The sequence below is a fragment of the Petromyzon marinus genome, chromosome 27, assembly GCF_048934315.1.
Source record: "Petromyzon marinus isolate PM22_M1 ecotype Great Lakes invasive population chromosome 27, UKy_Petmar_22M1.pri1.0, whole genome shotgun sequence".
Classification (NCBI taxonomy): Eukaryota; Metazoa; Chordata; class Hyperoartia; order Petromyzontiformes; family Petromyzontidae; genus Petromyzon; species Petromyzon marinus.
The window spans coordinates 7,399,850-7,413,366 of NC_133693.1; the positions used below are offsets into that span (position 1 = coordinate 7,399,850).

General features: G+C 45.3%; 1 protein-coding gene across 2 annotated transcripts; it reads left to right on the forward strand.

Annotated features, from left to right (window-relative positions):
* Positions 1–204: 204 nt before the first annotated feature.
* On the forward strand, positions 205–12,482 carry LOC142929236 (7-alpha-hydroxycholest-4-en-3-one 12-alpha-hydroxylase-like). Of its 2 annotated transcripts, XR_012945455.1 has the most exons (7): positions 205–5,370; positions 5,745–5,868; positions 6,896–7,221; positions 7,756–7,932; positions 8,335–8,443; positions 9,002–11,479; positions 11,682–12,482. XR_012945455.1 is itself a non-coding variant. In XM_076070082.1 (6 exons), exons 1-3 carry the CDS (start codon positions 5,273–5,275, stop codon positions 6,962–6,964), a joined length of 291 nt encoding a protein of 96 aa, XP_075926197.1. In that variant the 5' UTR covers positions 214–5,272; the 3' UTR covers positions 6,965–7,932; positions 8,335–8,443; positions 9,002–11,479; positions 11,682–12,482. The 2 variants fall into 2 exon arrangements, 1 of the variants encoding a protein (XP_075926197.1); XM_076070082.1 differs by having other exon boundaries at positions 214–5,370; positions 6,896–7,932.
* Positions 12,483–13,517: the final 1,035 nt, after the last annotated feature.

Sequence of the window (13,517 nt, forward strand, 5' to 3'; positions counted from 1 at the left end):
TACATTGACTTTGGGGGTTGGGAATTCTGTATAAAGATGTTGTGTGCGTGTCGTTGCGTGATTGTACAAAATGGTTGTATATTGCAAATGCGTTATGTATATATGTTGTCATCGTTCCGTCCGCTTCACTCCACTACTCCAATTCGAGTTTATCGTAGCCGGGGACGGCTAGGTTCTTTCATCACGGGGGGGGGGGGGGGGTGGGGGGGTGATGTAGTGGAGTAAACAATACGCATAGGAATTGGCCATATACAGTACATACAGACAGACAAGGAGAACGGGTCACATGAGGTCGAATAGGTGATCAAGTCGCGGGTGGCGTAAACAACCCGAAGTAATTAAGGGAGTCGTGGCACGAGGGCTGTGATTGGTCGAGAGGCTGTTAGTGTTAAGTGGTGGCGTCGGGATGTCTGATGGAGGGGACAGGTGCGAGCTGGTGGAAAACGGCCAGCGAGCCACGTGGCAATTAATTAAGGCTAATGCGAAAGGGGATAAAACGCGAGGTGGTTTGAACGGAGTAGAGTTGCTGCTGGGGAGTTGTTATTGGAGAGTTATTGCTGGGCAGTTGTTGGCGAGAGGTGAAGAGATACGAAGAAGACAGCTGGAAATGTTAGGGAAGAATAGATAGAGAGCCGGACCCCAAAGACAGTAAATAGCGATAGGGAGAGTCAGCATTAGCGGAGATAGATGGAGTCACTGTGTGAATAGATAGATGGAGTCACTGTGTGTGAATAGACAGACAGGATACTGTGTGTGAATAGATAGAAGAACCACTGTGTTTGGAAGGGAAGTCACTGTGTGTGAAGAGATAGCGGCGATACTGTGTGTGAGGAGATAGAAGACGAACCACTGTGTGTGGAAGGGAAGACACTGTGTGTGTAGAGATAGAGGAAGGAACACTGTGTGTGGAAGGGGATGCACGGACGATGCTGAAGTAAATCGGAGTGTCCGAGTTGGTGGAGCACGGAGAGAATTACTGTGTGTACGGAACGATGGAATAAAAGTGACGGCGGAAAAAGAGACGGTTGTCGTCCGAGTGAATTCACGACACTACACATCCAATACGGAACCCTCATCTGATCCAATACAGAACCCTCGTTTCATCTGATCCAGAGCCCTTGACCAGGGACAATGAGCACAGAAAAACTGCGGAACATTCCAATTGGGCAGCAATATTCGTAAGAGCCAAAAGTGGTCTTCCCTGTCGTGAACATGGCCGCAGAGACGTCATCGCTATGGCCTGTGGCTGAGCTAAGTTCGATATTTATATTCTTGTTTCTTTCGGTAAAGTCACCACGTAGAAGAGAAACAATAAAATAATAAAAATATAAAACAATAAAATTCTCACGACGTTTCGACTGCAACACAAGCAATCATCATCAGGTGTGAAAACCACAGCAAGAAAATTTGAAAAAAGTGTTGCAGTCGAAACGTGAGAATTTTATTGTTTTATATTTTTATTATTTTATTGTTTCGCTTCTACGTGACTTTACCGAAAGAACCAAGAATATGAATCCCTGCAGTCACGAAAGCTTTAAATAAAAATTTGTATATTTATATTATTAATGGGTTTGTCTTTTAATGAATGCGAGTATGAATTTGCGTGAATTTATTTGTACGTGTGAGATAGTGCGGAAGTGTAGTGGTTAGCTCACGGCCAACACCAGTGACGATTATCTGAACTCGTCCGGGGCCTCCCCTAGGTCGACTCAGCCTCAAATTAGTACTTGGTGCGGTGTGTAAAAACATCGTCACTGGGGAGAAAAATGCGGTCGGGCATGGTGCTGGCCACCCACGCCCTCGTGTACCGTGACGGCCTTCATATGTACTCGCGAACAGGACTTGCCCCCAACAATATGTTAAGTCTATAGTACGGGGGATCTTTGTGCTTGTGTCGCCCCCTTCCTCCCACCGTCCTGCCCCTGCCATCGGAATGTGAGTTTTCCACAATTGGCTCAGGGCTGTAAACTGGAGAGAAGCACTGTAATCGGCAACAAATCACTTTAACTAATTCACATTCAAGAGATAAGACGAATAAGCAAGCCTACTTTCCTCACAACTCATTTAATATTTATGTTCCCATGATCCCCTCTGAAGTTTGAAGGAGTGCACAGATTGTTCCATTTGCCAATCCCCCTCAAAATCTATCCCTGATATAAACATGGCCCTCATGCCACGTGTTTCCAGGACTCGCACACGGACGGCCACGATCCTGAAGTTCGCGTCTCCTTCGTATGGCCGATGCAAATGTCGAGGGACAACTACAGTAATTCATATTCTTAGCTCTTTCGGTAAAGTCACGTTGAAGGGAAACAATAAAATAATAAAATATATATGAAAACAATAAAAATTCTCACGACGTTTCGACCATAACACAAACGGTCGTCATCAGGTGTGTCGGTTTGCATTAATTTATTTATTTTTAAACGGTGTGCTTACTTATTTATAAAAAACCGTCAGCGCCACGCGCAGCGATTTGGCAGTTTATTTAGAAGGACTAGTCCATCTATGTTCTGAAAAGAGGAGGGGGGAGACGAAAAATTAATGTATGCTGTCTGAAAGCCACCGTAAGCTTGCGTGGCGCTGACGTTTTTTTTATAAATACAAAAAATTAGTTCAAAGCCAGATAATTGTGTCAGGAGTAGCTGAGTGTATCACTGTTGATGCCTCTGGAATTTGCTGACAAAGCAAGGCCAATAAGAGATTGCCATGTCCTATCTCTCGAAGGGCTTGTGGAGGCGGGTAGGGGAATAGCGGGTTCTGATTCCAAAATAACCACAAAAACAAACTATTTTTTTAAACTATTTTGTTGTAGAATGTATTAATGCAGCACGGATAACTTAACAATTTAGTGATAAAAACGAACTATATACAGAAACATAAAAAAAACATTAACTGAAGGTTCTAAGTCGTTGTATCTGAATGTAAATCAAATACATATTGACAAAAAAAACTAAAGTATTATAAAAAAAACTACATAAAAATCACAATTCACACAAAAAACTAACCAACGAATAACTCACCTATAACTCTTTTTTAAACCTAACCAATCCCCAATACAAAAAAATAACTATTTTCATCCGAAGCGCCTCACAACCAATAACAATTTCTCCATCAACTACATATTGTAGGACAGGAGGAGAGTCAAGTTGACCTAATGGTTGTTAAATAAATGAGTAATTTAAAAATTACATTTTAATAAAAAATAAAAAAAAGTTTTACCGAAAAATGTTGGCATTCCATTCCCCCCCCCCTACCCCCAACCGTGGCTTGGCGTCCGCTCCGTTTTCGTAAAGAATCCTTTCCAAAGCATCTCGTCGGGTGAATGGTGATTCGAATCTTCTGGAATAAACCGATCCCCCTGGCGAGAAGTCGGCACCGGTGAGAGGGCATTTACGACCACCCGTCTGTCTGTCTGTAGGCACCCCCCGCACCCACCACTCTCTGTGCAGCAGACATTTATTTGCGCGTGTGGTCTCGCTGCCAAATGGGAGAACAACCAGATGATTTGTTCCGAACAACCCTGGGGTTTAAAAGTTTTGCAATGCAAATTGTTAAATGCGTAGCCGTAATTTGTGCAACGGGTCAAATAAATGCCACGGCAGTGGGTTCGTAATCGTCTTTTCTTTCGTGAACGTTTGGTTCGTCCACGCGCAGGCGCCCTGCAGTTAACTGTGCACGTTTTAACGTTTGGCTTATTGCTCCTATTCACGTGGATTTTGCGAGTGAAGCTGTCGTGACTTACGGTAAAGAATTGAGTTCCGAATATAGTCTTCACTGACATTGTGACCACCATCGTCATTGACACCACAGTCACCACAGCAGGCATTGTCTAAACAGCCAACATGATCATCATCGCATATTCTTTTTACTGGACATCTGTGAAAAAGAGCTCATCGGATTCCCCCAGTTTGAATATATATTCTGATATTCACCATCACTGATATATCGGTATCATTGTCACTAACATTATCCTCACTAGCATTGGCATCAGTGTGTTATGAAGGGCCATTGCCTGAAACGTCACCCTATTTGTTTCAAGTCGTTATGCAGCTGCTACGGGGATTACTGCATCGCGGAATCGTGAGCAATGGCAAGGGCTTAGGAAGGCATTCATCCAGCAGGGGATTGACCAGGATGATGATGTACAATCTTGTGGTGTATCGAGTTATCCAGTGGGCAGTAATCAGAATCAGAATCTTTATCGAGACTGGGAGAATTCGATGAGCTATTAAGCTAATTTTCACAGATGTTCAGTCGGGGTGGGTCAGAAAGTTACAACAAAAACAAAATACAAAAATCGATAAGAGTGCAAAGTATCGGAAAGCTAAGCAATTGACTAAATAAAAACAAAAAAGTATCTAAGTACAAATTGCATAACGGATTGTGTTGATATGTATAGTATGTTGTGCTGGAAGTGTTATTTCGTTGATTGCATTATATCATTGTACGGTAAGACCTTGATTTATGAAGTAGATGCGTTCCTGGAGCTTCGTTTGTATATCGAAACTTAATATATTGAATAACTTGCAACAGTGCTCTGAAGATGCGTTCCCAGCCTTCGTAACTTACCATGTCAGACTATAAGCACTTCATAACTTACCATTAATATTGTCAACAAAGACAGTTCATATTGAAAATAATATTATATTTTATACCGTGCAGTATTCAAATAAAAAAAAACTGACATAGTATACTTTACTGTAAAATATATTCACACTCACTAGTGTAGTTTTCAGTGCAGTCACAAGCTTGCATTGCCCATTGAACACCGTAGCTCCGTAACGTTGTCCCTTGCTGCGCGCTGATTGGCCGAGACGAATGTAAACAAACATTCAATGACCCATCGCAATGCGCAACCCTCGAGTACCGTAGGTGGGTAGTTGTGATATTTATTTGTTTCTGTGTATTTATTATTGAACTCAAATTTGTTGTTTCACCATTGATATAATGGTAATGAGTGCAAAGTTCGTTCGACTGAAACTTCGTATATTCAATATTCGCACATCGAAGTATTACCGTACAAAGGACCAAGTCATTTTTCACATTTAGAAGTTTTGTGTTTTAAATAATGCCACAGGGTCATAGATGTCCACTGTGAAGGAGACGGTGCGTATTCATGGATAGTACAATTGCAGTATTAACCAGGGCGGCCGGGTGGCTCAAAAACATGAACTTCTGCAACAAGCAGCAAATCCTGGGCCATCTCACCGCCCGCATTGTATTGTGCTCTAGTATTGTGTTCTATTGTGTTGTTGTGTAGAGGTGATACATGATGGCCAGTTCAGTGCTGTTCACGTCCTCGTGGGTCGTGGGGTTCCTCGTCATCGCCATCATCGGTCTCGTCCTGTTCGTCACACGGAGAAGCCGGTGAGTGAACCTCACCACACCTCACCACTGCTTACCAGATTCATCCGCTCCTCACCACGACTCAATCGCCACACCTCATTGCTCCTTACGGTTACTCACCACTCCACACCAATAAACACTCACTATGCTTTGCCATTGCACACTCACCACTGCTCACCTCAGCACTACACACCTTTCCACCCCATTACACACCTCATCATTACACACCTCACCAAACTAGTAGGTACCATGGCCTACTGGGCCATAATACTGGTAACACACCCCGACTCCTGTTGCGAATGCCTAAATTTCCTCCGGCCCTCTCCCCTCATGCGCCATTCCCCCCACTCAATGCCTCTTCCTTCCCCACCCATCGATGCCCTCTGTGCCCCCAGGCGCCCAAGAGAGCCTCCTCTTGATAAAGGCCTCATCCCATGGCTGGGCCACGCCATCGAGTTCCGGAGGGACATGTACGCCTTCCTGCGGCGCATGCAGCGCAAGCACGGAGACACCTTCACGGTCAGCAGCAGCAGTGGGGGACAGTGGGAACAAATAAACGGAATATATAATGGAAAGCGGAATATATCGCGCTACCGATTAACATTCCAGTGCATTGTCATGAGTGGTGTATTATTATTTAGAAATGTCACGGGAAGACTTGCAAATCTCAAGCACCTGCTTGGTGAAGAGGATGTCCTAGGGAAACCTAGGCAGGTGGGAACCGTAATGGGGGCAGGTAACCTTTAACATTTCCTAGGCTGAGGTTACAAAAATAAAAAAAATACAAAGTTTTGTTTAAAAAAATTGGGGGCCCCAAATTTAGACATTTTGACTTTCAGATTTGCATGATCATAACCTATTAGCAGTCAATTCGTTATCTCTAATTTGCGCATATCCTTGGATTCGTATGTCCCTCTTTCTGTGTCAGTGTAATTCCAAGTATGCACCTCCTCTTCTATGCTTCTTTGCAGCCTCTTCAGCTTCTCTTCCACTTTCTTAGACTCATATTTCATAGCTGGTAATGTACACCGATTAAACGTTTTATTCTTTAGGGCATCAACTTCCTGTTCCTTGGTTTAAGGATGACGTCGGCAATCGTCAGCTGTTCTGCTGTCTTTATGTTCTTCATTGTAACATCCTGACCCACCTCAACTGGACATCTGTGAAAAAGAGCTTCACACCTCATCGGATTCCTCCAATCTAAAGATAAATAAAGATTCTAATTTATGTGGCTTCAAAGATCAATAGGGGACACACAACGCTTGCCACATCGAAAGCAGAGCCATGCGGCTGGCTGGGCTGATCGAGATCAAAGCAATATTTGTTCCTGATGCCGCATCTCAGTGGGCATCGTGATTATTGTCAACATTTTGGACACCCACTGTCATGGGACAGCGCCACACGCTGTGGTCAGTTGCCGGCTGCTCGAACTTCTGGCCGACCTTCACGTGTGCTCACGAGCAGCAACTCGCTCCAGCAGCCTGCGCAGAGGCCATTCGCGGGACCTTTCATTGTCCTTGTGTGTCTGCCCCCTGCGCCACGGCAGGTGTGCTTGGCCGGGAGGTACTTCACATTCATTCTGGACCCGCGCGATATGACGGCCGTGGGGCGGTGAGCCACGCTCCATGCTGGACTTCATGAAGTATGCGTACGAGCTCATTTCAGACGTCTTCAGCGTTAACTACGAAGCCGAGTACCGCAAGCCCACCGGCGCCGTCAACAGTGACAGCTCACTATCGATCTTGTACCTGTGGGCACAGAGTGGCGCGCAGTGGTAACACTCGTGCCTCACAGCAAGAAGAGCCTCGGTTCGATTCCGAACTCGGGCGACTTTCTGTGGAATCTCGATGTTCTCTCCCTGTTTCGCAAAGTGTGAGTGTCTGCACAATTGCTTCATCACACAGTGAGCTGTACAGTAACACCTTCATACAAAAGTAGGCTCCTCTAATACAATTAATACCTGACACGTAACAAAAATATATGTTTATACTTTCTGTAATACAGTTGCAACCAATAAGAGGAAAGAAGATGCCGGGCATCTGACTGGCATCACTGAAATGGGGAATGAATATAACACCCAAAATGATTAATTAACATGTATGTGTGATTGTGTTCATATGGGGAGCGGTAGTGTAGTGGTTAGTGCAGTGACCTGGGCTCCCTCGTAGGTCGACAAAGCCATAAATGAATACCTGGTACGACGTGTAAACCACGCTCTACCACGCCGTACCACTGGGCAAAAGAAATTTAGCCGCAAAGTCGGCCGCGCATGGTGCTAACCACATACCTCATGAGCCTTCCAAGGTGCTCACTCACAAGCACTTGCTCCAACCGCCTGAAAAGACTACATGGGGGGATCGCTGTGTGCTCACGCGTGCAGGGACCTGTGTGCGTGTCGCCTCGCAGCCACCTGCAGGGCGAAGGGCTAGTGGGCCTGACGGACGCAATGGTGCACCAGCTGCACCTGCTGATGGGGCCAGGTTCGTTTGACGAGAGGAATAGACACATGGGGTGCGGAGGGCACAGGGACACCAAGTGGCACGAGTCCGGCCCCCTTGACTTCTGCTACGACATCGTGTTCAGGTGCGCCGCCCTCCGCTCTGCACCACATCTCCTGCCCTCCTCTTGGCATTTTCCCATTATTTACATTGCTTTGATATACATCATCGCCAACGTCATCGTCATTATTGTTGACATATTAGTCATTATCGGCATAGTCATAATCATTGTAGCTATCGTCATCGGCGGCATCATCATCGTTGCCGATATCATCTTTTGATTTAAAGCTTTCGTGACTGCAGTAATTCATATTCTTAGCTCTTTCGGTAAAGTCACGTTGAAGGGAAAAATAAAATAATCAAATAAAATATATTTTATTATTTTATTGTCAACGTGACTTTACCGAAAGAGGTAAGAATATGATATCATCATCATCAATGAGTAACGATTGTCCATGCTGCTGGCTACCTGGCTCTGTTTGGCCAGGACCCTGGCGGGCCGGCCGTGCAGAGCATGCGCTCCCTGGTGGTGTTAAAAGAGTTCCGCAAGTACGATCAGCTGTTCCCTGCGATCGCCACGTCCTCCCTCTGGCCCGGTATGACACAATGTTCATGATACATCTATCAAGTATCTTTTATAACCGCAGTGCTCGGAGAACACCCACGGGCACGAGTGGATCTTCGTCAGTGCCGGGGTGGTGCCACAGGTCTACAGAGATTTAGACCCAAAATAATCTTTTTTTTCCCGTGTGTGTTATCGGTTTTGCGCGTTCTCCTTTGTTCTGACTCATTTTGATCATTAGCAGTAACTGTAACTGCCCAGCCACCGACTCATCTGGTTACCCACCTGCTCACTCACCCGATCACTTACCCAGCCGCTCAACCACCCGCCCACTCACTCACACACTTGCTCACCCACTTACCCACGAACATACCTACCTGCTCACCCAAGCGCACACCTGATCACCCACTCACTTACCCACCCACCTGCTCATCCACTCATCCACCTGTCTACCCACCCACTGACTTACTCAACCACCCACCCGCTCATCTGCTCGACAGCCCTCTTGTCCCCCTGCTCACTTATCCATGGGTTGCGTGTTTTTTTACCAACACCCACTTCCTCCATCCCTCCTTCCTTTCCCCCGGCTCAGCCCAGCAGAAGGAAGCCGGCCGACTCAGCTCCTGGTTCTGGGAGCCCATGGCGGTGTCACTGCTGCATGTGCGTGAGCACGTCAGCCCCTGGATCGTGAGCTACGACGACACGCTTGCCGAGCTCCAGGCAGACAAAGAGACCCGGGATCGCACCTTGTTCATGCTGCTCTGGGCCTCGCAGGTGAGGCCCCTGAATCAGCCCTGCAGCAGAGCCTTATGTAAAGTACGGGGGTGGGGGTGAAGTGCAACGCTCCCGACACCGTTAATATTAAAGACTTCTTTAACATGAAATGTTAAATAATGAAAGAATAAATAACAATACTATATTTTATCTGATTATGATATTATTTTGCAAGAAAGCCACACCGAGTCCAATGACTCTTATTCAGGAGTGTCATACATGATACATTTTCATACCGAGATGTTTTCAGCCAATAAATTGGTGTTCATGCATATGAGAGGAGACAAGAGCACCTGGAGAAAACTCACGCAGGCATGGGAGCAAAGTAAAGGTGGGACAGATGATATTAGGGGCCGTCCATAAATGACGTCACGCACCTAGGGGGGGAGGGGGGTCAGACAGTTGTGACGATGTGTGACGAGGGGGGGGGGTGTTTGAGAAATGTGACGTCACATCAAAATGAAGAAGCATTTTGCTTCTTCCATGAGAGAATCGAGAAGCATACATTTAGTAAAAAATGGTGAATGATTGTTATTAAACATTTTTATTCTAATTATTCTACCAGGGCTTTTCATGCTCTGAAATGAATATGTGATTGTTATAATTGTACTCTCCATTTTGCTTCGTTCTACTACACAGTTTCAAGTATTTTTTTAATAGTTATAATTACTTTAAATATTTTATAATTATAAGAGAATTTCAATATAATATTCTGAACATCTGCAGTTTTATATTCTTAGCTCTTTCGGTAAAGTCACGTTGAAGGGAAACAATAAAATAATAAAATATATATAAACGTGACTTTACCGAAAGAGCTAAGAATATGAATTACTGCAGTCACGAAAGCTTTAAATCAAAATCTGCAGTTTTAGTTAAACGTTAAATATTTTCAAGTGAATTTTATGCTAAATTTCAGCTTTCCAACGCCTCCTTTTTAATGAATGTCTTCTCCGACAATATCAGAGTGCAGCGTCACATTAAATACGCACTACAATGACAATAGGGGGGCAGAGCTTTGTGACGTCATAATTGAGGGGGGTCTGACATTTTGTGACGCCGTGTAACGAGGGGGGGATGGGGGGGGTCAAAAATCGGCCAAAATCGCGTGACGTCATTTATGGACGGCCCCTTAGTTGACACTTGCTGTGCCGCTTTATCCTGGCAAGCCAGGTGTGGTACCTAAACGCCCATGGAAATCGCATTTTGCATAATCCACCAACACTCACCTCCGGTGCTGAATTACAGACTTGCACTACTACTACTACTATCCGGCTATTAATGCATTCTGCTCGACCTCTCACCCCGTGTATATGAGGAATGGTGGGACCCCGTTATTTAATTGCCGCTTTCGTTAAATATTATACCAACATTTATGTTTTACTCGACTATCAAGATTTAGTATGGCAAGCCAGGAGGTGGCGCCCTCAAAGCGAGGTCCACGTGGATCCCGAGGTGGAGGGAGGCTGCTGTCCGTGCGTGTCTGTCGTAGAGGCCCGGGCAGGTGCTCCGGTCTCTTCCCACACGAAGAAAAACACTCGTGAAGATGGAATTATCAAGATGGCCAATTAGGTGGCAGTACAGTGAGTAATCATAGTAACAATATTGTAGTAATGCTGTGAATACCCTGCATTAGGATGTTTTGTTTAGTTATATTCTTTTGCATGTGGGAGGGAGCCAAAACACCAGGAGAAAATTCACCATTTTTATGGGGGTTAACGCTAACAACGCCGCAACAGATTTGTTTGCCGTTGCAATTTGCTGACCTGCCCCTACTGGACATATGTGAACAAGAGCTTCAAAGCTCATTGGAGTCTTCCTGGATAAATAAGATTCTAATTCTTGAAATCCCATTTCTCTGCTACCATCTCATGCTCCAAAATTCTGCACATATTTGTTTAAGAATCCACTTCCGCAATCTTATAGCCACCTTGTGGCCCAAGCAGTGAACAATTGATTCTCTAAAATACAACAAAGCATATCAGTGTAAAGATTCAAGACGACGAAGTACTAGGAGCCACTTTTATTAACAGAACAATTTAGGTCCGGGCTTCGTGCTTGAAAGGGCAACTGGTCCCATACCATTCGTCCTACCTTTGCCCTAACCTGCTCCTCTGTGACGTGTCGTCTCATACCGCCGCCGGCAGGAGTTTAAGTTCGATCGCTTCCTGAACGAGGACGGCTCCAAGAAGACGGACTTCTTCAAGTCTGGGCGCAAGCTCCGGTATCCCACAATGCCCTGGGGTGCCGGTGTGTCCATCTGTCCTGGGCGATTCTTTGCCACCAACGAGATCAAACAGTGAGTTCACCTCTGGTTACAATGAGGGCCGCATTAACGCAGGGTCTTGAGGGGCCACAGCCCGGGCCATCACTTATATTACCCTTCATTCTTTTGTGTTAACTGGTGGGGTCGTCGTGTTTGTGCGTGCCTGTATCAATGTGCGTGCGTCAATGTGCGTGCGTCAACGTGCGTGCGTGCGTGTGTGCGTGTCTCTGCTCAGGTTCACTGTGCTCATGCTGATCCACTACGACGTCGAGTTCTGCGACTCCGCCACTAAAGTGCCAGACATCAACACGTCGTGATTTGGATTCGGCATCATGCAACCAATGCACGAAATTCGCTTCCGTTATCGCGCAAGCTTCTGAACAGCGGTAGCCACTACCCTCCTTGCCTGTAATATTATTTGGGTCTTTCGGTAAAGTCACGTAGATAGGTTCAAAGAAAATAACAAAAATAACAAAAAACTACAACGTTTCGATCGCAACACAAACGTTCGTACATGACTTTACCGAAAGACCCAAAGAATATGAATTCCTGCAGTCACAAAAGCTTTAAGTCAAGATTTACTACTATAACAGCCCAGAAATGTCCCGCTTGTGACGTCACTCCACATGCCGCACCCCCCCCCCGCGCGTGACGTCACTCCACATGAGGCCCACCCCCCCGCTTGACGTCACTCCACACGTGGCCCACCCCCCTAATTAATATTCATGAGTGGGTGCATTTTTACACTCACGTAGAGGAAGGTCGAGCTGATTTTAATAATTTATTACGCAAAGTCGCTTCAAATGACGTTTCTTTACAGAAAGTGACGGTTAAAAATAAATATACGCAGCACACTGCTACATCCGTACGTGATGTCACTGCAAAAGAGCCCCCCCCCCCCGTCATTAATAATAATGATCGGGTGGATTTTTACACTCCCGCAGAAGGTCGAGCGGAAATAAATATACGCAAATTCGCTCTACATTTTGACGTTTCTTTATTGAAAAAGTAATTAAAATAAATAATTATACGCAACAACAAAGTGTTTTTGGTGTCTTTATTTATTCAGCACTTGAAACAAAAGGTAAGTCTAATTTTTGTTTCTAAATTTACCACTAATTAGCCAAGAATGTGTCCCGCACATGACGTCACTCCACGTCGGCCAGCCCCCATTCATAATCATGAACAGGTGACGTCCTCCCATGGACCCCCCTCATAAATAATCATGAGTGGGTGACGTCACTCCACACGTAGCACCCCCCCCCCCCCCCTCAATAATCATGACCTGAACAATTTTACTATTGAATATTTCATATTTACTGCAATATACACCCGTCCTTGGAAGGGCAAAAAATCTAGTTAATAAAATAGAATAAAGTGTGCACGTATTTTATATCTTTTAGAAAAATGTACGGTCACATCTGGTTTTTAAATGACGTCGTTCATGCACATTGCATCTCACAATCGCTGTGTAACAACCAGCTGGAAGACAGCAACCAGGTGGGGAGCCGGTACTTTAAACAATTGCCCAAGCTCTGCAGTCCTTGATATATTAAGATGTTTTAAATCATGTGGGAAGAAAATAGAGCCACCAGAGAAATCCGAAGTGTGCGAGGGAGCAACATTCTATACCACCTCCTGGCAAGGCATGGCACCTAGCTGCCCATGGGAAGTGAGTGTAACAAAAATTATATGATCCACCAACCCCTGCCTCCAACAGTGCTGGATTATAGGTGTGCCTCACCACGACTATAGATCCACAGAAAGAGGTTTAGGTTAAAGTAAGCTACACATGATATTTAATACAATTGTAGTGAGTAGATAATGTGCATAGGAATTGGCCATATGCAGTACATACAGACAGACAAGGAGAACGGGTCACACGAGGTCGAACAGGTGGTCGAGTCGCGAGTGGCGTAAACAAACCCAAGTAATTAAGGGAGTCGTGGCACGAGGGCTGTGATTGGTCGAGAGGCTGTTAGCGTTAAGTGGTGGCGTCTGAATGTCTGATGAAGGGGACAGGTGCGGGCTGGCGGAAACGGCCAGCGAGCCACGTGGCAATTAATTAAGG

Bases quoted from the DNA above. Each gene is read 5' to 3' on its own strand.
- LOC142929236 (XM_076070082.1), top strand. From the start codon at position 5,273: ATGATGGCCAGTTCAGTGCTGTTCACGTCCTCGTGGGTCGTGGGGTTC. The intron at 5,371-5,744 runs GTGAGTGAACCT...CTGTGCCCCCAG, and splicing joins TTCGTCACACGGAGAAGCCG to GCGCCCAAGAGAGCCTCCTC. The intron at 5,869-6,895 runs GTCAGCAGCAGC...GCGCCACGGCAG, and splicing joins AGCACGGAGACACCTTCACG to GTGTGCTTGGCCGGGAGGTA.